At 39.7% G+C, this 23,990-nt stretch overlaps 1 protein-coding gene across 6 annotated transcripts in view; it reads left to right on the top strand.

The window, feature by feature from the left end:
* FBXO25 (F-box protein 25) overlaps positions 1-23,990 on the top strand; it is a 77,348-nt gene that overhangs the window by 43,351 nt on the left and 10,007 nt on the right. For all 6 annotated transcript variants that reach the window (XM_050950891.1, XM_050950892.1, XM_050950895.1 and 3 more), the window contains 4 exons: positions 2,316-2,409; positions 3,218-3,402; positions 12,783-12,965; positions 19,559-19,702. In XM_050950891.1, the coding sequence (XP_050806848.1) occupies positions 2,316-2,409; positions 3,218-3,402; positions 12,783-12,965; positions 19,559-19,702 (606 nt within the window). The remainder of the gene's footprint in view (positions 1-2,315; positions 2,410-3,217; positions 3,403-12,782; positions 12,966-19,558; positions 19,703-23,990) is intronic.

Below are 23,990 nucleotides of genomic sequence, written 5' to 3'. Positions count from 1 at the left end.
AATTCAATCAACACACCTAGAAATCTGATATGTAAAAGCATTTTAATATAGTGATTGCAGCTGTGAATAAGGTTTTTGTTCTGATGGCTCTCACTATGCAAATAAATATTTGTGCCAATATCGAAATTTTGGGGTATCTCATTTCCATTTCCAACTTCTGATTTATCATTAGTGTAGGCCCCAACATGTAACTTCTCTTATTTTCTACCTTACATTTAATGTGATTTTATGTTAATTGTGACAAAGAGCAATTTTTTTTTCTTAGACGTACCTGCTGTTTTTTGTAACAGAACTGTCTAAAGAGCTCAGTGGTAATGGGTTTTAGTGGTGTCTCTTGCACCAGGAGTTCCCTTGTATGCATTTAAATTGAAGCTCCTTTACACCGCTTAAGAGCTCAGAGCAGCGTATCTATTTGTCCAGGAAATAGCACTCTCTTCAGCTTCTAAACAAGGGAAGGCTACAAGTACAACTTGAATGTTCTTTCTTTCTTTCCTTCCTTTCATGTGCAGAAGGACATTGATCATCTCTGGCTGCATCCCCTGTCAGGCCAATCCCAACCCTCCATCTAGGCGGACCAGATAGCAAGTGTGAAAAAGCAGGACAGGGGTGGGAGTAATAGGAGCCTATATAAGAAAAAGCCCCACATATCAGGACTGTCCCTATAAAATCGGGACATCTGGGCACCCTACTTTCTTCTCACTGCCCACCTATCATTGAGTTTCTTAAAGGGAATTCTGCGGGCTATCATGCAACTGCATTCTGGCTGTTTCCCTAGCCTGAGGGGTGGAGATCATTTGAGCCAAATAGGAGAAAAATAACAGCAAGTCTCATGATTTGTAGACATGAGAAAACCAGCCAGTAGCTTTGATTATTAATTTCAAATACTAACTGTACACTAAGGTCAAAAGCAAAGTTCTCCATCTGCATTTCATGTGCTCCAGATCAGCACCAGACTCACGTGTGTTTTAAAGAGATGGGGTTAATTCTTAGAATATTTATTGCAAATTTCTTAAATTAATATTTGTTTATGAATATTCATATCCATTTTTAGCTTCTCTTCAAATACTGTATAACTTGTGGTAATACGATTATATGCACACCATTCATCATTGGATTACTGCAGCTATCAGTTCCTGGGGCTGAAAGTGGAAGCAATGCAGAGGCCTCCAGTTTGTGAGGAATGTGGCCGCTTCTCTCTTGAGTGGGATGCACCATGATGTATACTGACTACCATTTTTGATTCAAAACCTGATCTTCAAAACTCTCAATGAGTACCCATATATATCAGAGTCCACATCTCCATCCATGAATCTCCAAGACAGTGACCTTCTGCTGTATCCCTGTAACTTACAAGGACCATGATGGAGTATGGGAGAGCAGAGATGAAGCATCAGTAAAAAGTTTAAAGTATATATACTTTTTTTTACTAGGGTACTATGCAAGCTGAGATTTCTGTGTACCAAACCCTGAGCCTTGTTTAAAACTATTTGAATGTTGGATAGTGACTGAGTTATGTTAATGCTTTTCACCTGTGTATTCTGTCTAAAGTAATGCAATTCCATGATGTTCAGTGGACGTCACTAGGCAAATGTAATTTATCTCATGAGCAATTGAATATTGCGATGATGGAGTTGCAGAAAGCCCTTAGATGCACAGCTACCCGTTCTGAGAATTCTCAGCAGTAGCGCCTTTCAGACAGCTGTATGGCTTCTGTTAACATTGTTTAGAGTCAGTCCTTCAATTTGATTGTTGTGGAATTTTGAATATGGCATAGCAATTTAAAATAAATTCAGAATGTTCAGATTTAAAAGGGAAAAAAAATATGGCCATCAATGTACATGCTCTGTCAGAAAACATAGCCCTTAAAGCAAGTTTTGAACTATGTGCCCTTTGCAGTTGTACATGGTAGCTTTTCTTGTACATGGTAGCTTTTATAAGAACTAAGGTGAAGAGAGGAATTACCCCTTGAGCTGCAAGAAATGTAACTATATTTTACTAATCTTAGACTATGTGGATTTTTTTTTGAAGTCTATTTGGTAGGAACCTCAGAATTAATATTTGTACAGTACACTGAAAATGTATGTCTCAATATGAGTTACTAATGGAAGGTTATTTAAATAGTTAGTGGAACCTTATGTATATTTTCAGTGTTCTTTAATTTATATCCTTTTTTCTCTCCCTAGCACTGTAGCTACTAAAGTTTTTTCATAAGCCATAACTGTGATTCTACAGTCTTTCATAGAAGAATATCTATTTAAAGCATTCTTGATTTTTTTGTAGTCCTTCATTCTAATGTTAATTTTTTTCTGTTTTAGTTGTTGCAGTTAATTGCAAAATCTCAGCTAACCTCATTGAGTGGTGCAGCACAGAAGAACTACTTTAATATTTTGGACAAAATTGTACGAAAGGGTATGTTCAGGGTTCATTAGCATTGACTGAGTTGCTTTTCTGACTTTTCAATTAGTTTCGTTATTTTTAATATGTACTGCTTATGTCACAAAACAAAGATAATGGCATATTTAATTCATGGAAATCTAATATACTTTTTAACCAGTTTGTTAACATTGAAGAATATCATTCAAAACAAATGTATAAAGTGAAATCTGAGATTATCCTTCCTGGTCAGAAGTTTATGGTTTCTCTTTTACTATTCTGTACTCTTTATCAAATCTAAAATTTCTTAGTTCTGAACAAAACTATTCTTGTTTTTATTAACATGAATACATGTGAATGTCTTTTTTTTTAAAATTCCTTTGCATGATGAACTAAAACATTTTAGTCCAAATTTGCCAAGTTACCCAACAGAGGTATGCAAGAAACTGCAATTATTCCTGGTGTGTATAATAAGAAAATTGGGTTCTTGCATATTGATGTTGGAAAATGTTGGTTTTTTTTAAAGGTGACCACTGTATATGGAAAACATTTAATACTATCTATTGAAAATAGGAAATCCACTTGAATAACTAAGATGCAGCATTAATTTTATTAATACATGGCATGAAATGTTGCACTGATGCCTTCATAGCAGTATTGTCTTAAGAATCAATCCTGCACCTATGGGACCTGCCAGAGCAAATTCCATTGTGGGATCAGGGCATTTAGTTTGGAAGTGAAACCACTGCTCAGCTGCAGTTTGAGTTAGTTTAGATAGGAAAATGTCAATAACTTGGGTTAAATGTAAGAAATCAAAAGAGTTCTTCTTATTCTTCTTTTCCAGTTTTGGAAGACCAACACAATCCACGCTTAATCAAAGATCTTCTTCAGGATCTGAGTTCTACTCTCTGTATACTAATTAGGGGAGTAGGGAAATCTGTGTTGGTGGGGAACATCAATATTTGGATTTGCCGATTAGAAACTATCCTTACATGGCAACAACAGCTAAAAAATCTTCAGATGAACAAGGTATATTAAATTTGTTAAATCAGAAATATGAGGTAAAAATGTTGGTGTGGATGGGTATAGTTTGCTCAGGAAGGATAGACAGGGGAAAAAGGGAGGAGGTGTTGCCTTATATATTAAAAATGTACACACTTGGACTGAAGTGGAGATGGACATAAGAGACGGAAGTGTTGAGAGTCTCTGGGTTAGGCTAAAAGGGGTAAAAAACAGGAGTGATGTCGTGCTAGGAGTCTACTACAGGCCTAATCAGGTGGAAGAGGTGGATGAGGCTTTTTTCAAACAACTAACAAAATCATCCAAAGCCCAAGATTTGGTGGTGATGGGGGACTTCAACTATCCAGATATATGTTGGGAAAATAACACCGCGGGGCACAGACTATCCAATAAGTTCCTGGACTGCATTGCAGACAACTTTTATTTCAGAAAGTTGAAAAAGCTACTGGGGGGAAGCTGTTCTAGACTTGATTTTAACAAATAGGGAGGAACTCGTTGAGAATTTGAAAGTAGAAGGAAGCTTGGGTGAAAGTGATCATGAAATCATAGAGTTTGCAATTCTAAGGAAGGGTAGGAGGGAATACAGCAAAATAGAGGCAATGGATTTCAGGAAGGTGGATTTTGGTAAGCTCAGAGAGCTGATAGGTAAGGTCCCATGGGAATCAAGACTGAGGGGAAAAACAACTGAGGAGAGTTGGCAGTTTTTCAAAGGGACACTATTAAGGGCCCAAAAGCAAGCTATTCCGATGGTTAGGAAAGATAGAATATGTGGCAAAAGACCACCTTGGCTTAACCACGAGATCTTGCGTGACCTACAAAATAAAAAGGCAACATATAAAAAATGGAAACTAGGTCAGTTTACAAAGGACGAATATAGGCAAATAACACAGGAATGCAGAAGCAAGGTTAGAAAGGCAAAGGCAGAAAATGAGCTCAAACTAGCTATGGGAATAAAGGGAAACAAGAAGACTTTTTATCAATACATTAGAAGCAAGAGGAAGACCAAGGACAGGGTGTCATAACCTAGTCCCAGATTTGGACCTTAGCGTCCAAAATATGGGGGTTAGCATGAAAACCTCCAAGCTTAGTTACCAGCTTGGACCTGGTAAAGCTGCCACCACCCAAAAATTTAGAGTGTTTTGGGGCACTCTGGTCCGCCCCAAAAACCTTCCCTGGGGACCCCAATCCCTTGAGTCTCACAACAAAGGGAAATAAACCTTTTCCCTTCCCCCCTCCAAGTGTTCCTGGAGAGATGCACAGAAGCAAGCTCCGTGAATCTAAACAGAGGGATTCCACCCTCCCTATTTCCAGCCTTGGAAAACAGAAGTACCGAGAGCTAATCTCTCTTCCCCCCTCACCCAGAGGGAATGCAAAGTCAGGCTAGTAAATCTAACATACACAGATTTCCCCCTGACTTCTTCCTCCCACCAATTTCCTGGTGAGCACAGACTCAATTCCCTGGAGTTCCCCACTAAAGAAAAACTCCAACAGGTCTAAAAAAGAAAGCTTTATATAAAAAGAAAGAAAAATACATAAAAATGGTCTCTCTGTATTAAGGTGACAAATACAGGGTCAATTGCTTAAAAGAAATATGAATAAACAGCCTTATTCAAAAAGAATACAATTCAAAACATTTCAGCAACTATACCCATGTAAATACAAAGAAAAACAATAGAAACCTTACTGCCTTACTATATTTGTACTTACAACTTGGAAACAGAAGATTAGAAAGCAAGAGACAGAAATCCTCCCATAGCCGAGAGAGAGACAGGCAGAAGACAAAGAACTCAGACACAAACTTCCCTCCACCCAGACCTGAAAAAGTCTGGTTTCCTGATTGGTCCTCTGGTCAGGTGCTTCAGGTTACTTCTTTCCAGGTGTAAGAGGCATTAACCCTTAGCTATCTGTTTATGACACAGGGTAGGCCCACTGCTCAGTGAGGAGGGGGAAACAGTAACGGGAGACTTGGAAATGGCAGAGATGCTTAATGACTTCTTTGTTTCGGTCTTCACTGAGAAGTCTGAAGGAATGTCTAATATAGTGAATGCTTACGGGAAGAGGGTAGGTTTAGAAGATAAAATAAAAAAAGAGCAAGTAAAAAATCACTTAGAAAAGTTAGGTGCCTGCAAGTCACCAGGGCCTGATGAAATGCATCCTAGAATACTCAAGGAGTTAGTAGAGGGGGTATCTGAGCCTCTAGCTATTATCTTTGGGAAATCATGGGAGACGGGGGAGATTCCAGAAGACTGGAAAAGGGCAAATATAGTGCCCATCTATAAAAAGGGAAATAAAAACAACCCAGGAAACTACAGACCAGTTAGTTTAACTTCTGTGCCAGGGAAGATAATGGAGCAAGTAATTAAAGAAATCATCTGCAAATACTTGGAAGGTGGTAAGGTCATAGGGAATAGCCAGCATGGATTTTTAAGGAACAAATCGTGTCAAACTAATCTGATAGCATTCTTTGATAGGATAACGAGCCTTGTGGATAAGGGAGAAGCGGTGGATGTGATATACCTAGACTTTAGTAAGGCATTTGATACAGGCTCGCATGATATTCTTATAGATAAACTAGGAAAGTACAATTTAGATGGGGCTACTATAAGGTGGGTGCATAACTGGCTGGATAACCGTACTCTGAGAGTAGTTATTAATGGCTCACAATCCTGCTGGAAAGGTATAACAAGTGGGGTTCCGCAGGGGTCTGTTTTGGGACCGGCTCTGTTCAATATCTTCATCGATTTTAGATATTGGCATAGAAAGTACGCTTATTAAGTTTGCGGATGATACCAAACTGGGAGGGATTGCAACTGCTTTGGAGGACAGGGTCAAAATTCAAAATGATCTGGACAAATTGGAGAAATGGTCTGAGGTAAACCGGATGAAGTTCAATAAAGATAAATGCAAAGTGCTCCACTTAGTAAGGAACAATCAGTTTCACACATACAGAATGGGAAGAGACTGTCTATGAAGGAGTATGGCAGAAAGAGATCTAGGGGTCATAGTGGACCACAAGCTTAATATGAGTCAACATTGTGATACTGTTGCAAAAAAAGCAAACGTGATTCTGGGATGCATTAACAGGTGTGTTGTAAACAAGACACGAGAAGTCATTCTTCCGCTTTACTCTGCGCTGGTTAGGCCTCAACTGGAGTATTGTGTCCAGTTCTGGGTACCGCATTTCAAGAAAGATGTGGAGAAATTGGAGAGGGTCCAGAGAAGAGCAACAAGAATGATTAAAGGTCTTGAGAACATGACCTATGAAGGAAGGTTGAAAGAATTGGCTTTGTTTAGTTTGGAAAAGAGAAGACTGAGAGGGAACATGATAGCAGTTTTCAGGTATCTAAAAGAGTGTCATCAAGAGGAGGGAGAAAACTTGTTCACCTTGGCCTCCAATGATAGAACAAGAAGCAATGGGCTTAAACTGCAGCAAGGGAGATTTAGGTTGGACATTAGGAAAAAGTTCCTAACTGTCATGGTAGTTAAACACTGGAATAGATTGCCTAGGGAAGTTGTGGAATCTCCATCTCTGGAGATATTTAAGAGTACGTTAGATAAATGTCTGTTAGGGATGGTCTAGACAGTATTTGGTCCTGCCGTGAGGGCAGGGGACTGGACTCGATGACCTCTCGAGGTCCCTTCCAGTCTTAGAGTCTATGAATCTATGAAAAGGGAGAAGGTGCTTTGAATACTGGCTTTTGATCTGTATACAAGCAAAGTTTTAAATATGTCTAAAGCCATTTTTACTTGAGTTCATTAGTTATTCTGCACAAATGAAGATATAAAATTTAAAGTTCAATTATTTTACACTCACTAAGTATTTTAATATCCTTTTTCTGTGAAAAGGACAACGGTAACTTTAAACTTTAGCAACTTGCTTTAAATGAATCCTGGCAGATGTTCACAGACTTAATTTTCTGATAGCCCAACCATAAATTTCAAAACTGATAGCTCTGTCGACCTTAATCTGACTCGTTAGAGATAATTATTCACTGGTCAGACATACAATAACTCCACCTTACTAAGGAGACACAGACCTGAAATCCAAGATTTAAGAGGGACCAAGAAAACATGAATAAAGCATTGAAATAGTGATTCCAAAGCTATGCAAGCCAAAAGGGTTTTTTTCTATGAAACTAGGTAACTTATGGACTTCTGGAAGCAAAGTTTGGATCTGTGTCACTGCTTTTATTTTTTTTTAAGCAAACTGTAGGGGGCGACAGAGGGTTAGGAGAGGAAGCAAGGCGAGGTACTGAGACTCTGGGGGGGGAAGTAGGAGGAAGGGCAGTCAGCTGCAGGCTGGGAAGGAGAGTCCCAGGTATTTCTCTCTGCTGCCTGGCTCTTGCCTCCGCCAGTATGCAAGATCTTGGAAAAAATTTTGAATGAGAAAGTTAAGGACATTGAGGTCAATGGTAATTGGGACAAAATACAACGTGGTTTTACAAGAGGTCTTGGTAGTCCATCGATCCGATGATGACAAATCTGAGCAAATCATCTATTGTTGGTCTCATGGTGTGCCCTCTGATGGCTATACAAGCCAATTCTAGAGGTGCACATTTTGCTGCAGATGGTGCATGGGAAGTTCGCAGTCAGTGGGTTGTGTGCTGCTGGTGCTCTGTGACGTCGTTCGCGTGCCTCTTGTAGACGCCGGCAGTGGTCTTCCTCAAAGGCAATGCAGGTATTTCTGACTGTTGCACGCCACTGTGTTCTGTCGCTGGTGGTGTCCTCAAGGTCCCTGGGTTTGATACTGCTATACTGCACATTGGCTTTGATGGTGTCCTTGTAACGTTTTCGTGGACGACCTCTATGCCGGATGGCTTGGGAGAGCTCACCACAGAGAAACTGGTGGGCGATTCTGTTGGCATCCATGCGGCTGACATGACCGGTCCAACGTAGCTGTGACTTCATGATCATCATTTCAATGCTTGTCATCTGGGCTCTCTGGAGGACCTCAAGATTGGGCACTTTGTCTTGCCAGTGGATCTTCATGATGTTGCGGAGGCAACGCATGTGGAATGCTTCAAGCTGCTTGATGTGACACCTCTGTAGTTGTCTGAGACCAATACAGGTTTGAGTAAGTTTTGGATCGAGTGAGGAAAATCAAAATGTGACAGATTGAAAGTTCAAAACCATATGGCCGTTTATTGATGGGGAATTAGTTGCAACTTGGGCTGGGGAGGAGCGCTTTTACCAACTAATACTATTAGAACGAGAATATTTACACAACTTGAAACAATCTATTTACATCCAACAACAAGAAATCAAACAATTTATAATTAACTGATTACTAAAATTCGGAACAGATACAAAAAAACTAAATAAACTGTGCGCACATTAACTAAATACTGTAAAATACAACAATTAACCACAATAGCAATTAATACAACAATTTAACTTTTATATACTATGTACATAACTTGCACCAAATAACAATATATACAGTTCTGTACCAAATAAGGGAGGGAAAAAGAGAAGAGGCTAAGCAAACAGAATATTACAGAAATTAGAATACAAATACCGCACTCCAGGCTCAGCTGACCAGCAGTACATACACCGAGAGCATAACGAATTGATGGGAATTAATCCCACCCGTCCCGAGCCGGCTAAATCCGCAGGAGACCCTTCTAGCTGGAAGGAGGATCCAAGTCTTCCAGCTAACATGCGGATACTCCTGCAGATCTTGGCGCGAGACATGGTTTTCTTCGAAAGCTCTCTTACTCGTGTCAGCATCTGATTGGTCCCTAGCTCCTTCGCCTTCCAGGTTCCCAGTTGGAGCCCTCCACGTAAACAGGATCTGCACACGACACACTACCCTGATGCACACGGTACGCTGGTATTTTTGCACAAGGCACTAGCCTGACCCCTAGGTGACCAGGCAAAAAGGCGGGAAAATGCACACGGCACTATAATGTTGCACACCGCACTGGCCTGACCCTTAGGTGACAAGGGAAAAAGAGCAGGAGAAGTGCAACACCGTAGTGCGGTGTGCAACGGTACCAGTGTGACCTTTTGACCGACAATTGGCCATACGGACGCCATGTTTGATCATAGGCTTAGGGCTGCGACAATAGTGTCCAAGTTTCACACCCGTACAAAAGAGATGAAAGAACAGCAGCTCTGTACACAAGGAGTTTTGTTGACATCCGGATGTTGTGGTGGTTTAAAACTTTGACGTGCAGATAGCCAAGTGCCTGGCTTGCTTTGGATATTCGTGCGTTGATCTCATTATCCAATGATTCATCACTAGATATGACACTGCCCAGGTATTTAAAGTTCTCCACTACTTTAAGCTGAGTCCATCAATGGAGATACTCGGGACAGAAGCATTTGATCCAGGTATAGGTTGATGGAGAACTTCTGTCTTTTCGAGGCTGATAGTTAGTCCGAAGAGTTGCGAGGCCTCGGCAAACTTGTTGAAAACATGCTGAAGATCATTTTCAGTGTGAGCCATGAGAGGACAGTTGTCGGCAAAGAGTGCCTCAAGAAGGAGTTTCTGCACTGTCTTAGTCTTTGCATTCAGGCGACGGAGGTCAAAAAGTGAACCCTCGTGCCGATATTTCAAATATATACCTCGATCCAGATCTTTCATTGCATGGTTAAGGTTAAGTTACAAGAGGTAGACCGTGCCAAACCAACCTGATCTCCTTCTTTGAGAAGGTAACAGATCTTTTTTAGACAAAGGAAATGCAGTGGATCTAATTTACCTCGATTTCAGTATGGCATTTGATATGGTTCCACATGGGGAATTATTAGCTAAATTGGAAAAGATGGGGATCAATATGAAAATTGAAAGGTGAATAACGAACTGGTTAAAGAGGAGATTATAACGGGTAATACTGACAGGTGAACTGTCAGGCTAGAAGGAGGTTACTAGTGGAGTTCCTCAGGGATTGATTTTGGGACTAATCTTGTTTAATCTTTTTATTACTGACCTTGGCACAAAAAGTGGGAATGTGCTAATAAAGTTTGCGGATGACACAATGCTGGGAGGTATTGCTGCTACAGAGAAGGACTGGAATATCATACAGGAAAATCTGGATGACCTTGTAAACTGGAGTAACAGTAATAGGATGAAATTTAATAGTGAAAAGTGCAAGGTTATGCATTTAGGGATTAATAACAAGAATTTTGGTAATAAATTGGGGGCACATCAGTTGGAAGTAATGGAGGAGGAAATGTTTTTGTGCATTTTTATTTCAATTCCAATTTCCAAATAGAGCTTGACACAAATCATGAGTAAACAGTCATCTAGTAAATGAGAAGTATATCATTCACCGTTTTCTAACATAATAAAAATATAAAAATTAAGAATAAATAAATGTACATTAAGCTATCTAATTGCTTAAATAAATGAGGATAGATACATTGTGTCTCCTGGTTAGCAAGAAGAAGTAGCAAATTTAGTGTGAAAGCTATATTTAGCTCCAAATCAACATGTGTTAATGAACACCAACGAATGAGAATAGACTCTAGATATTTTCCTAAAGAAAGAAGTATCAATGCAAAACATGATTAAAATAGATTTATTTAAATCAGTCCACCCTGAAGCAAAGTTAGAAGACCTTAGCAGCAATAAACTAATATAACTGTTTATCTAATATGCAACTTTGCTTATTTGGTAGGTAGCGGGGATGGAATCAGGAATTTACTCAGACTTGTTACTTGATTATTCTGCCCTGAATAAATCACAACACATTTTGAAATAGAAGATAGTTTACACTAAAAAAAATGGGAAATTCAGCCTTGAAGATATTTGTCATGTGGCCAACAAACCAAAATACCATCCTTGCTTGACAGATAGTTGCTTGATTTGTTATTTCCTTTATTTTATATCAGTAACTTCCACTGAGTGCTTTTGCTTTAGTTGCATATTACAAATGCAAGATTGTAGTCATCATGTTCACAGATGCCTGAGCATGATGATCTCTGAAAAACTATACACAAGATGTCACTACAGAAAGTATATTCTAAAAGCGAGACTAATAAGTATAATGAACTAAATTGTGGGATTAAGTTAGGGCTGTCTATTGGACCCAGCCACCCTAGGGAGTGCAGCTGCTGTAATACGATTGAAGAGAATGATGCATATGCTTCCCTTTGCATCTGGTCAGTTCCACTAGGTGGGGCCATTGTCATCCCTTGCATGGAACAGTGACAGCAGTGCTAACACTATATAGTCTATATAGTTCCTAAAAATGTCTCTTATTGTGCCCAGCCCCTTCCAGTAGGTTCAAATAGAGGAAAGGACAATGCACTTTTTACATCTGTCATGCCCCTGCTGCAAGGAAGAGAACCTCTCTAGTCTCCACCCTAGGTGCAGCTGCACAGAGAACGAGTGGCTCTAGCTTTTTTGTCACCTCAAGCACGGCAGTCAGGCAGCCGGTCCCGCGGATTCCGCAGCTTGTCTGTGAGAGGTCCGCCGGTCCTGTGGCTTCGGCATACCCGCTGCTGAATTGCTACCAAATCCGCAGGATCGGCGGACCTCCCGCAGGCATGCCACAGAAGGCTACCTAACTGCCATCCTTGCAGGGACCAGCAGGGCGCCTCCTTCTTCCCTCCCCCCCGCAGCTTGCCGCACCAGGCACGCACTTGGAGTGCTGGTGCCTGGAGCTGCCGCTGACGGGGACCCCATGGAAGAGGACTCTGGTCAGGGATATATACTCCCTTGGGTGAACCACTCTATATTTGCTTTCCTATCAGTGTGGCAGAATCAGTGTTTCATCTGTTGGGGGCTCTCTGCAGAGGTGGGATTTGTCCTACTCTCTTCCCTCCAACTCCTACATTCCATATCTGTTGCACATTCTGTTGAGTAATTGACATAAACTTCAGTGCTTTTTAATAATGGTTTCTCTTATTTCTGATTGTCCAGTTTACTATAATAAGGTTAAGGATTGACTATAGTGGAGGGAAACTATAGGTACGTTTTTAATGTGTTCATTTTTCTGAAAGTTAGTGTTGTATGCAACTTTTAACTAATTTTCAGACTGCATATTTTGGATTTTTGCTTTTAATTTCCAAAAGCTTTTTCATCCAAAGCGTAACTTTAGGTTCTAAGAATTCTCATACATTTAATACCAGAAAAACTAAGAGCTGTAAAACCACATTATTCAACTTCTGTTCCTTGAGGAATTTAATTTTCAATAACAAACTTGCAGAATAATCTAACAAATGTTGAAAACCAAATGATCAAAATATAAAAAAAAAAACCAAAAAACCTGGTCCATATTTTTTCAGGGAAACACACATACATATATATAATTATAAAAAATATAAAACTTTAAGAGATGAAATAAAAATAATTTTTTGGTTTAAACTTAAAATTGAAAACACTACTTATGTTATACTAACAACTCCATGCAGTTAAAAGTTAACTCTTTTTGTTTTTTCAGCAAGTCAACAATGGTCTCACGCTCAGTGATCTCCCTCTGCATATGCTGAATAACATTTTATACAGGTTCTCAGATGGCTGGGACATTATTATGCTAGGTCAAGTGACCCCAACACTGTACATGCTCAGTGAAGACAGGCAGTTGTGGAAAAAACTTTGCCAGTACCATTTTGCAGAAAAACAGGTAACGAGAGAGAGAGAGGGTGTGTGTGTGTTAAATCTGATACTTTTTTCTGTCATACTGAATGAAGATGATCTCAGTATGAATTCCTCAGTGAATTTGCCCTTGCTTTCACGTTGAACTATGGCAGTGTGAGTAACAGGAAAGTGATCTGTTTTTTTCAGAGGTGGTGTCTAACCTCAGTTCCCATTGATTTCTGTGAGAAATGTGATCTGTACATCAACCCAAGAGACTTTATCCGGATGTTTTCCATGCAGTGGTGGGGAATACAGTGGAGACAGTGCCTGCACTAAGCTTTTTTTCCTCCGTATTTCCCACCATTCCTGCCAACTGTGGCAGATTGGACTCTTAAAGCTTTAGTATATGCATTTTAGATGCCAAGGTAATAGGTGCTTCAAGCTAAGATTTTTCATAAATTATACAAATCTGAATAGTCAGCCATGAGCTTCTAGATTATATTTCTCTACCTAGACTATTATGAGTAGATTTTCTTGTATACAATTAATTTTTACCACACATGCATTAGTCTCAGAGTTCACCTAATAACATTCATATTCATGACTTTAACCTCAAGGCATCTAGATAGACTTATGTGTCGTACTGGGGAGGAGCCAGTGCTACATGTAGGTACCAATGACATAGGGAAGGGTAGGAAAGATGTCCTGGAGGCCAAATTTGGGCTGCTAGGAAAGAGACTGACACCCAGAATCTCTATGGTGGCATTCTCAGAAATGCTTCCAGTTCTACGCCAGGTAAGCAGGAAGAGCTTCAGAGTCTCAATGCGCGGATGAGACGATGGTGTAAGAAGGAGGGGTTTAGATTTAGTAGGAACTGGGGAAAATTTTGAGATAGGAGGAGCCTATCCAGGAAGGATGGGCTCCGCCTAAACCAAAGTGGACCAGACTCCTAGCACTTAACATTAAAAAGGTTGCAGAACAGTTTTTAAACTAAGAAATGGGGGAAAGCCGACTGCTGCAGAGGAGCACATGGATCGGACAGAGATTTCTATTAGAGGAGAGTCTTTTGATAGAGAGTCTCTAGGTTTTAGTCAGGAGGAGAGGATGGAAGAGGATAAAGCATGGGCCAGATCAGATGGGAAACATTCACATAAAAAAGAATCCGACACATCAGAAAAGGGCAGACAAATAAACAGGGACAAGTTTTTAAAATGCTTGTACACAAATGCTGGAAGTCTAAATAATGAGATGGGTGAACTAGAGTGCCTCATGTTAAAGGAGGATATTGGTATAATAGGCATCACAGAAACCTGGTAGAGTGAGGACAATCAATGGGACACAATCATTCCGGGGTACAAAATATATCGGAAGGACAGAACAGGTCGTGCGGGGGATGGGGAGTGGTATTATATGTGAAAGAAAATGTAGAATTAAATGAAGTAAAAATCTTAAATGAATCCACATGTTCCATAGAATCTCTGTGGAAAGTAATTCCATGCTCTAGTAAGAATATAACAGTAGGGATCTATTATCGACCAGCTGACCAGGACAGTGATAGTGACTATGAAATGCTAAGGGAGATTAGAGAGGCTATCAAAATAAAGAACTCAACAATAGTGGGGGATTTCATTTATCCCCATATTGACTGGGTACATGTCACCTCACGACGAAATGCAGAGACAACAGTTCTCAATACTTTAAATGACTGCTTCTTTGAGCAGCTGGTACAGGAACTCACAAGGGGAGAGACAATTCTCGATTTAGTCCTGAGTGGAACACAGGATCTGGTCCAAGAGGTAACTATAACAGGACCACTTGGAAATAGTGACCATAATATAATAACATTTAACATTCCTGTGGTGAGAAGAACACCTTAGCAGCCCAACACTGTGGCATTTAATTTCAGAAAGTGGAACTATGCAAAAGTGGAGAGGTTAGTTAAACAGAAATTGAAAGGTACAGTGACTAGAGTGAAATCCCTGCAAGCTGTATGGACACTTCAAAGACACTATAATAGAGGCCCAACTTAAATGTGTATCTCAAATAAAGAAACACAGTAAAAGAACTAAGGAAGAGCCACTGTGGCTTAACAACCATGTAAAAGAAGCAGTGAGAGATAAAAAGCCATCTTTTAAAAAGTGGAAGTCACATCCTAATGAGGTAAATAGAAAGGCACATAAACACTGCCAAATTAAATGTAATAAGAAAAGCCAAAAAAGGAGTTTGAGGAACAGCTAACCAAAAACTCAAAAGGTAATAACAAAATGTTTAATACATCAGAAGCAGAGAGACTGTTAACCAGTGGGACCCTGGACAATCGAGATACAAAAGGAGCACTTAAAGACAATTAAGTCATTGCAGAGAAACTAAATAAACTTTGCTTCAGTCTTCACGGCTGAGAATGTTAGAGAGATTCCCAAACCTGAGCTGTCCTTTGTAGGTGACAAATCTGAGGAGTTGTCACAGATTGAAGTGTTATTAGAGGAGGTTTTGGAATTAATTGATAAACTTAAGAGTAACAAGTCACTGGGACCTAAGAGTTCTGAAAGATATCAAATGTGAAATCGTGGCACTATTAACTATGGTTTGTAACCTGTCCTTTAAATCAGCTTCTGTACCCACTGACCAGAAGATAGCTAATATAACGCTGAAATTTAAAAATGGCTCTGGAGGTGATCCCAGCAATTACAGACCAGTAAGTCTAACGTCAGTACTGGCCAAATTAATTGAAACAATAGTAAAGAATAAAATTGTCAGACACATAGAAGAACATAAATTGTTGGGCAAAAGTCAACATGGTCTCTTTAAAGGGAAATCATATATTACTAATCTGTTGGAGTTTTTTGAAGGGTCAACAAACATGTGGACAAGGGGGATCCAGTGGACATAGTGTACTTAGATTTCCAGAAGGCCTTTCACAAGGTCCCTCTGTCATTTCATGCTAACACCCATATTTTCGACGCTAAGGTCCAGATCTGGGAAAAATGTTATGACACCCTCACCAAAGGCTCTAATGTAAATTAAGTTATCATGGGATAAGAGGGAAGATCCTTTCATGGATTGAGAACTGGTTAAAAGACGGGGAACAAAGGGTAGGAATAAACGGTAAATTTTCAGAATGGAGAGGGGTAACTAGTGGTGTTCCCCAAGGGTCAGTCCTAGAACCAATCCTATTCAACTTATTCATAAATGCTCTGGAGAAACGGGTAAACAGGAGGCAAAGTTTGCAGATGATACTAAACTGTTCAGGATAGTTAAGACCAAAGCAGACTGTGAAGAACTTCAAAAAGATCTCACAAAGCTAAGTGATTGGGCAACAAAATGGCAAATGAAATTTAACGTGCATAAATGTAAAGTAGTGCACATTGGAAAAAATAAACCCAACTATACATACAATTTGATGGGGGCTAATTTAGCTACAACTAATCAGGAAAGAGATCTTGGAGTCATTGTGGGTAGTTCTCTGAAGACCTCCCCGCAGTGTGCAGTGGCAGTCAAAAAAGCAAACAGGATGTTAGGAATCATTAAAAAAAGGATAGAGAATAAGACGGAGAATATCTTATTGCCCTTATATAAATCCATGGTACGCCCACATCTTGAATACTGCATGCAGATGTGGTCTCCTCATCTCAAAAAAGATATACTGGCATTAGAGAAGGTTCAGAGAAGGGCAACTAAAATGATTAGGGGTTTGGAACAGGTCCCGTGTGAGAGAGATTAAAGAGGTTAGAACTTTTCAGCTTAGAAAAGAGGAGACTATGGGGAGGATATGATAGAGGTATATAAAATCATGAGTGATGTGGAGAAAGTGAATAAGGAAAAGTTATTTACTTGTTCCCATAATATAAGAACTAGGGCCACCAAATGAAATTAATGGACAGCAGGTTTAAAACAAATAAAAGGAAGTTCTTCTTCACACAGTGCACAGTCAACCTGTGGAACTCCTTTCCTGAGGAGTTTGTGAAGGCTAGGACTATAACATTGTTTAAAAGAGAACTAGATAAATTCATGGAGGTTAAGTCCATTAATGGCTATTAGCTGGGATGGGTAAGGAATGGAGTCCCTAGCCTCTGTTTGTCAGAGGGTGGAGATGGATGGCAGGAGAGAGATCACTTGATCATTACCTGTTAGGTTCATTCCCTCTGGGGCACGTGGCATTGGACACTGTCTGCAGACACGATACTGGGCTGGATGGACCTTTGGTCTAACGCAGTATGGCCATTCTTATGTTGTTATGTTAACCTACCCATTCTTTAAACCCTTAGTAATGCGGGGGGAGTGTATGTGTCTACACACACACCCTTGCCCTTTAACACACAAGGCTAAGAGTTTAAGAACTGCTTTCCAAACAACTGTCAAAGAAATTCCATTACTGGTTGGAAGTGAGTCAGAATAGCCTCGTTCTGTTACATTGGCTGAACTCTAAGGCCTTAGACCAAACTTAGAAAAATTAACCCTCCTTCCATTCCTAATAGTCAAAGAGGAGAATAGCGTAGAACTTCATGTCTGACCATTCATGGCCTTATACAAACACTGAGCCAGTTAACTACCTAATGTTGAATATATGTACACAATACAGTGCACACTGTTTGAAAATAGATATCAAGAGATACAGAGAGCAAGAATGAGGGCCTCATCAGATGACTAGTAAATATTCCACTACTAGAAATTCTAGGATTCTAAAGAAGTTGCAGGCATGAGGTAGGCATGGCCACTGTTTTGTGAAGATTTGAGAGAGGTGTTTTCCAGGTGGCACTCTTGCAAATATCATGGAGATGAGCTGACTAGAAATTGTTCTGTAATCATTGGGCTGAGCTAATCCAATTGTACCAATGTTTTATTGTTTTAGGATAAAGTCCCACATTATTATTACTGTATTCCTTGAATGCCATCAGTGTGCTCTCTGCCATTCAAAGCATCAAAGAAGGCATCAATGCTACCTCAAAAAATACTAAATTCAGTGAATTATACAACTTGGCCACAACAAATTATCTCTGATAAAAAATCTGTACTGTCTTGAGATTGTTTGTAATCCAGCAAGGTGATATTAATGTGAATATCTTCATAGAAGCATTCTAAGTTGGTGCTTGAATAGAGACAGTGGTTCTAAAGACTTGCTAATTCCACATACTCACAAGAAACATTGATTTTAAATGTCATTTCATCGTGTGAGTTGCCCAGCATATCCCATCCTGTCTCCTCTGTCTTTAAGACTGTAAACTCTTTGGGGCAAAATTATTTTATTGACTATATAGCACTGAGATCAAAATGGATCTTAACTAATACATAAATGGTGATTGTTTCTCAAGGAGAGGGATGGAAGGAGTCCCAAACTGGCATGGCATCAGGGGAATAGAAGTAGTATGCCAAAGGAGAGCTTAGGAGGGTGATTTGGGGGAAATGTAGGCTATAGGAGCAGGCATAGGAAGAACAATAGCTGAGAAGTAGGCAGGGTGGGGTTGAGCATTTTGATTTTGATGTACAAAGTCAGGGAATTTTGAAGAGGAGAAGGATTCTGAACAAAAATCACAATGGCTGGAGAGGAAGCTGTTATCTTAAGATAATATAAGAAATAAAAATCACTCCAGCACATCAGTGTAACATGTCAGATACAGGATCTCTAAATACTAGTGTAAAAATACTTCAAAAAAAAAAAAAAGTCTTTCTGAACTCTAACATTGAGTTTCCAAGCAGCTTGTAAGTGGACTAATAACATAACTGAATCTATAGGTTTTTTTGGGGGCTATTAAATTGTAATTTGCCTCAAGTTAAAAATGTTTCGCTTTACAAGCAGCAATATGACCTTAACCTTCACTATGTTCCAATGTTTTCTGCTATCTTCTCAATACGCTAGTAGAAACCACATTGATTTGAAGGATTCTTGCACGGTTGCTTGGAAAAATTAGGCAGCACGTCTGTCCATGTGCTTCAGTGTTCCATGCTTCCAAAAAGGATATACAAAGCATGTGCAAGTAAGACTAACATGCATTTATTCAAAATTAAAAGAAAAACATTATTTAAGGTTCTAATAATAGTTGTGTAAAATATCTTAATTGTGAAAAATATGTAGCCTAAGCCTCCATTTATAAAGTCTAACGCTTTGGTTGCTTTGTCTGTACTTTACAAGGGAGTATTTTACAGCCACTGTCCTCACAATAAGCCACTAGTTGTAATACATCATCATCTTCCATCAGTTTAGAAGGGAAGAAAATACACAGTGCAATATTTTTTCTATGTAACTCTTAAAATAGTACTCGTATGCAACAAGAGAATTATTAACTTGGCCCTTTCAAGTCAATGGAGTTGCCCCAGTTATGAGTAAGGCCCAATGTAGCCTAAGAAATCTGTATTTTCTGTTGTTCTACCTAATTTAGTTTCATTGCAAAGGTCTCAAATATTTAGAGGGGTATGGACTAGAATATGGCATAAATCACTGTTATATGGATGGGTCTCTAAAACTGTGCTTCAAAGTTTCAAGTTGACATTCCATGAAGTTGTATATATGAGTCAGAATATTAGCCCGAGAGAGCCCCCATTATAAAATAATTGATATTGAACTATTATTTTATACTTCAGCCTTTGATTGACTTGATTACTTTCTGCTAACAATTTAAAGAAAAATATTAATTTTATGTCCAGTTCTGTAGGCATTTGATCCTGTCAGAAAAAGGTCACATTGACTGGAAGCTGATGTACTTTGCACTTCAGAAATGTTATCCAATAAAGGAACAATATGGGGACACATTACAGTTTTGTCGACATTGTAGTATTCTGTTTTGGAAGGTAAGAACTGGCAATGTATAATTTAACATTAGAAAATACTTTGACAGTTAGCTACTGAAAAAAATATAGTTGACAGGGAAAATGTTAGTGTTGCATAATTTTGTGCCATCCCAGCTGGAAAGTAATTGAGCCTAAAATCAAACTAAGTAAAGTGGTCATACCTACGGAGCTTGGTGTGTGGTTCCAAAAGAGGATTCCAGATGAAATGAAAAATCAAAAGTTCAGTTCCGTGCTATATTTAGTTTTTAAATCTGTACCAGAAATTGATATTCTGTGCTTTTATAAAGAAAGAAGAGAAGAGTGTTACTCCCTACCTTCCAGCAGCCTTTTCATTAGACAGCTGTAATGCACAAATGCTCAGGGATGAGGAGGAAGCAGGCAGAGGACTAACTTCAACATTATGGCAGCTAGTAAAAAGGATCAATAGTAAAAACATTTTACCATAGTTTTTCCACAGCAGTGATGTAATATTTTACATGATTTAATAACCATCTGTGTTTTGTGAAATGCACTGGAGAACATATTAAAAACGATCTTTCTAAACATGAATTTTGTGTTTTTCCCCTATCTTGCTCTTTGGTAGTGAGTATATTTGTCCTTGAAGGAGGATTTTGTTTCTCCAGGGCAATCTGCTTCTTAACTCTCACCTGAAGTCATAATAAGCCTATTTTGGTTTAACATTTGATGGCTGGAAAAGTGATTAGATGCCTCTTTCTGACTGACTTCAATTTGCAACTCAAAGACTACAGTAGATTATGATTTCAAGTGGAAAATAAGAAGAAAGAGTTACTTAGAAACCTTGAAAAATCTTCTCCTGAGAAATCATTTTGCTTTTATACATTATATTTTGTTCCTTTTCCATTATTCTGAAATTCTAAAGACATTTACATGAAAGCAAGATTGTGTAAGATTCCTTTTCTGCTCTTTCCTCACTATCCTCCCAAAGAAGATCATTCTTCTTGTGTGACTATGGGTCCTCTGCATGACTTTGTAATTTGTCCAATGAGGAGTAATAGTATGTATGCCAATAGCAATGTATGAATCACGTCGTTCTGAATTTGAATATCCTTGTTATCTTGTCTGTACCTGCAGACCCTAATTAAATCAGCAGTACAAAAACATGCAGTCAGTATAGCCTTCTGCTTTAAAAAAGTCTAGACAATCTATTGATGTATAGTTCTTGCACTTCTGATAAAGGTTTGCTAGGGAATAAAAGCTGTCCATTGCAGTAGACTCTGTCCTGTAACTTGCTGCCTGGTCAGTAGGAGACAGTTTCCCCTTGATAAAATGCTGCTGGTGATATAATGATGCAGTTAGGAGAGGGTTGGATTTTTTAGTCCTTGTGTATACTAGTTCCCTTTCTAATTTCTAAAGGCTTTTGTTGTTGGTGTATTCCTGTATAAGAGGATGACTGGATACTATTTGACATTTTGCCTCCATTCAAATGTTTGCTAATTGTTGTGCTTCAGAGTGTATTTCATGCATTTAATGCTGGGAATGACCAGTTTTGTGGTATTCTTAGGAGTCTAGAACTTAAGTTGAAGGATCATGGGGGAGTATAGGAGGAAGCAGAAATGCCACGTACATGGCTAGAATGACTAGATACTAATAATTGTGGAGTATTCCATGCAAGTGTACTTATCGATTCCTTCCTCCTATGATAGGAGTTCTAAGTGCTGCTTGACAGATCAATTCCGAGGCAGGAGTAACAATAATTTCATGGTGGCACTAGCACTAGTGATTGCTGTTGCAAGACTTCCCATTCAGAAGTGAGTTGTTTGATTGGGCTGACTGTGGATTTTCATAACTTCTTTCAGACAGTTTTTAAACTTCTCAAATTAAGGAGTGGCTTTAATTTTCAGGCTCTCGGAAAAAGCGGATATGGGAATGTGACAAAAAACTTCAACTTTTAAAATAATTGTTAAAGTTTGCCAGTAGTGGGGAACTTAATTCTTTCTCTATGCAAAGTGGTCTAACAGCTCAGCTTAGTGCTACTAATTTTGTTCTGGTGGGACTTTTTTTTGTTGTATTATCTTAAGGTGGCTAGGTCAAAGAAGGGGTGTTTGCACTTGGTTCTGAAGGTACTGAAGTTTGTTGGCACCCTGATCTCATGAGGGAACAGGTTCAAAATCCATGGGCCAATGGGCAAAAAACCTGCATTTTCTGAATTTTTCACTTTGTTTCAAGTTCCACTGGAATGTAGGTTTCATGGGAGGTCATGATCATGCAGGATGAAGAGGTCTTGTTGGTAACTTGTGACAGTCACATCAAGACATTTGAAGAGGAGGATGAAAACCTTGACTCCAAGGGAAGCAAGAACAGGAGGCAGAGCACCGGGCCACCACTGTGGCTGAGCAGAGAAGCTACTGTGTTCTGAACTAGTAGTAGCTTTTTTATTATTATTATTATTTTATTTTATTTTATTTTATTTTATTTTGATGGGTTTTTATTTGGGTTCAGAGAATTACAATAGTCAAGCTTTGAGGTGATGAACATGCCAATCATTGGACACTGTGGCTAAATCTGAAAGGTTTCCCACCAGCTATGAATGAAGAAGGAGCTTTTTGCAGCAGTGGTAGTTTTGGCCTCCACAGGCCAAATGGCCACTGAGGCTATGAACTAGTACTATCTGAAAGCAGATGCCCTCAAAGGAAGTGGCGACGTAAAAATGGGAGTTCTTTGGAGTGTTTCTGTCATTCCACCAGCATCATTTCAGTCTTTCCAGGATTCTGCTTCAGCCAGCTGCATTTCCTCCAGTTGCTGATGTCAGCCAAGCTGTTGGGTAGCTGGGAGAATGTGCTGTTTGTGTCTGATGTGAAGGTGCTGTAAAGTTGAGTGTCTTCTGTGTATTGTGTACCTTTTTAATTCCTTCTCCAACCAGGGGTATGGCCAGTGTACCCAAGCTAATACCTTTTTCTTGTAGGACGTGTAGTAGGATTGCTAGTGACTCAGAATCTCTGGTGTACATCATCCAAAAGATGGTAGCTGGAGCAGAACGAACACACACACACACCACACACACACACACACTCTTTTCAAAACTTTGTTGTGTGTTATTGGTTCAGCACTGAGCCTGGGAGAAGAGGGCCACTTACTGAATTACCAGGGAACCTGTATTAGTATTCATGTCGCACTCCCAGTCAGTTACTCAGCCCAAGCCGGAGAAGCTAATGATCCAACCAGAGGACCAAATTCGGTGATGAATCCTAGTCACGTGTCACCTGAGGCATGTTGCGCATATGCTGAGAAGACTGAATTACCATTCCAATACTGTGACCTTGCCTGATCCTGCTGATTTGAGGGATCTAGTAGAAGGGGTATGGCTGCAGAGTTAATAAACGCATATCTCCAAATGCAAATTTAGTAATCTTTGTGGCACCATAATCACCTCCATAGCAATTGATTGTGATATCAGATAGGATTATGACTTCTGGTGTAGAATAAGCATGGATGTGTTTTGGGATTAGTGATGAGATATGGAGGTTTATCTCCTCTACAGCACATCAATACCATCTAACGAACATCTGGCAGTGCTGAAATAATTAGTGGTGTTACTTCTTTCTAAATGGATTATTTCTACACTATAACTGGCACCCTTGTTGGCAGAGATGCCAAAGGCTTGATCAACATAGAGCCTGAATTGCCTCCTTGCTCTGACCCTTTCACAAGCTTCTTAACCAAAAAAAGAGAAATCAACCAAGGGAAATGAAACTTCCGCTCCTGTCATCTCTGATGAGCCTTTGTGCTCTTTGGAAAAAGATATATACCAGTTTAAATATATTAATGGTAGTAAACCTAGTTGTGACAAACCCTCTGTTAGGGTTTAGTGTGGTACATGGTTTTAACTTGGTCAATAAAATGCACCAATTAGTGGTTGACTAATGTCATTATACACCTCTACCCCGATATAACCTGGTCCTCGGGAGAAAAAAAAATCTCACCGTGTTATAGGTGAGACCGCACTATATCAAACTTGCTTTGCCTTCCCCCATTCCTTGTTCCCTGACTGCCCCCAGCAGAGACCCCCATCCCTAATCACCCCCAGGACCCCACCTGCTACCCAAAACCCCTGTCCTCTGACTGCTCTGACCGCGGGGAGGTTGGGGAAAGGGCATCCCCCATACTCACCTGCGACAGGAAGTGGAGAACTGCGGCTGGGAGCTGGCGGAGTGGAGTGGGCTGGGGCCAGGCTGCTCCGCTTTCACCGCTGCTGGTGAGTGTGGGGAGATCTCTTCCCCCAAACCCTGTCCCCAGAGCGACACGGCTGAGGCCAGGGCGAGGGAAGCAG

The sequence above is a fragment of the Gopherus flavomarginatus genome, chromosome 4 (genome assembly GCF_025201925.1).
Source record: "Gopherus flavomarginatus isolate rGopFla2 chromosome 4, rGopFla2.mat.asm, whole genome shotgun sequence".
In the NCBI taxonomy this organism is placed as follows: Eukaryota; Metazoa; Chordata; order Testudines; family Testudinidae; genus Gopherus; species Gopherus flavomarginatus.
This window is presented reverse-complemented; position numbering and strand designations above follow the sequence as displayed.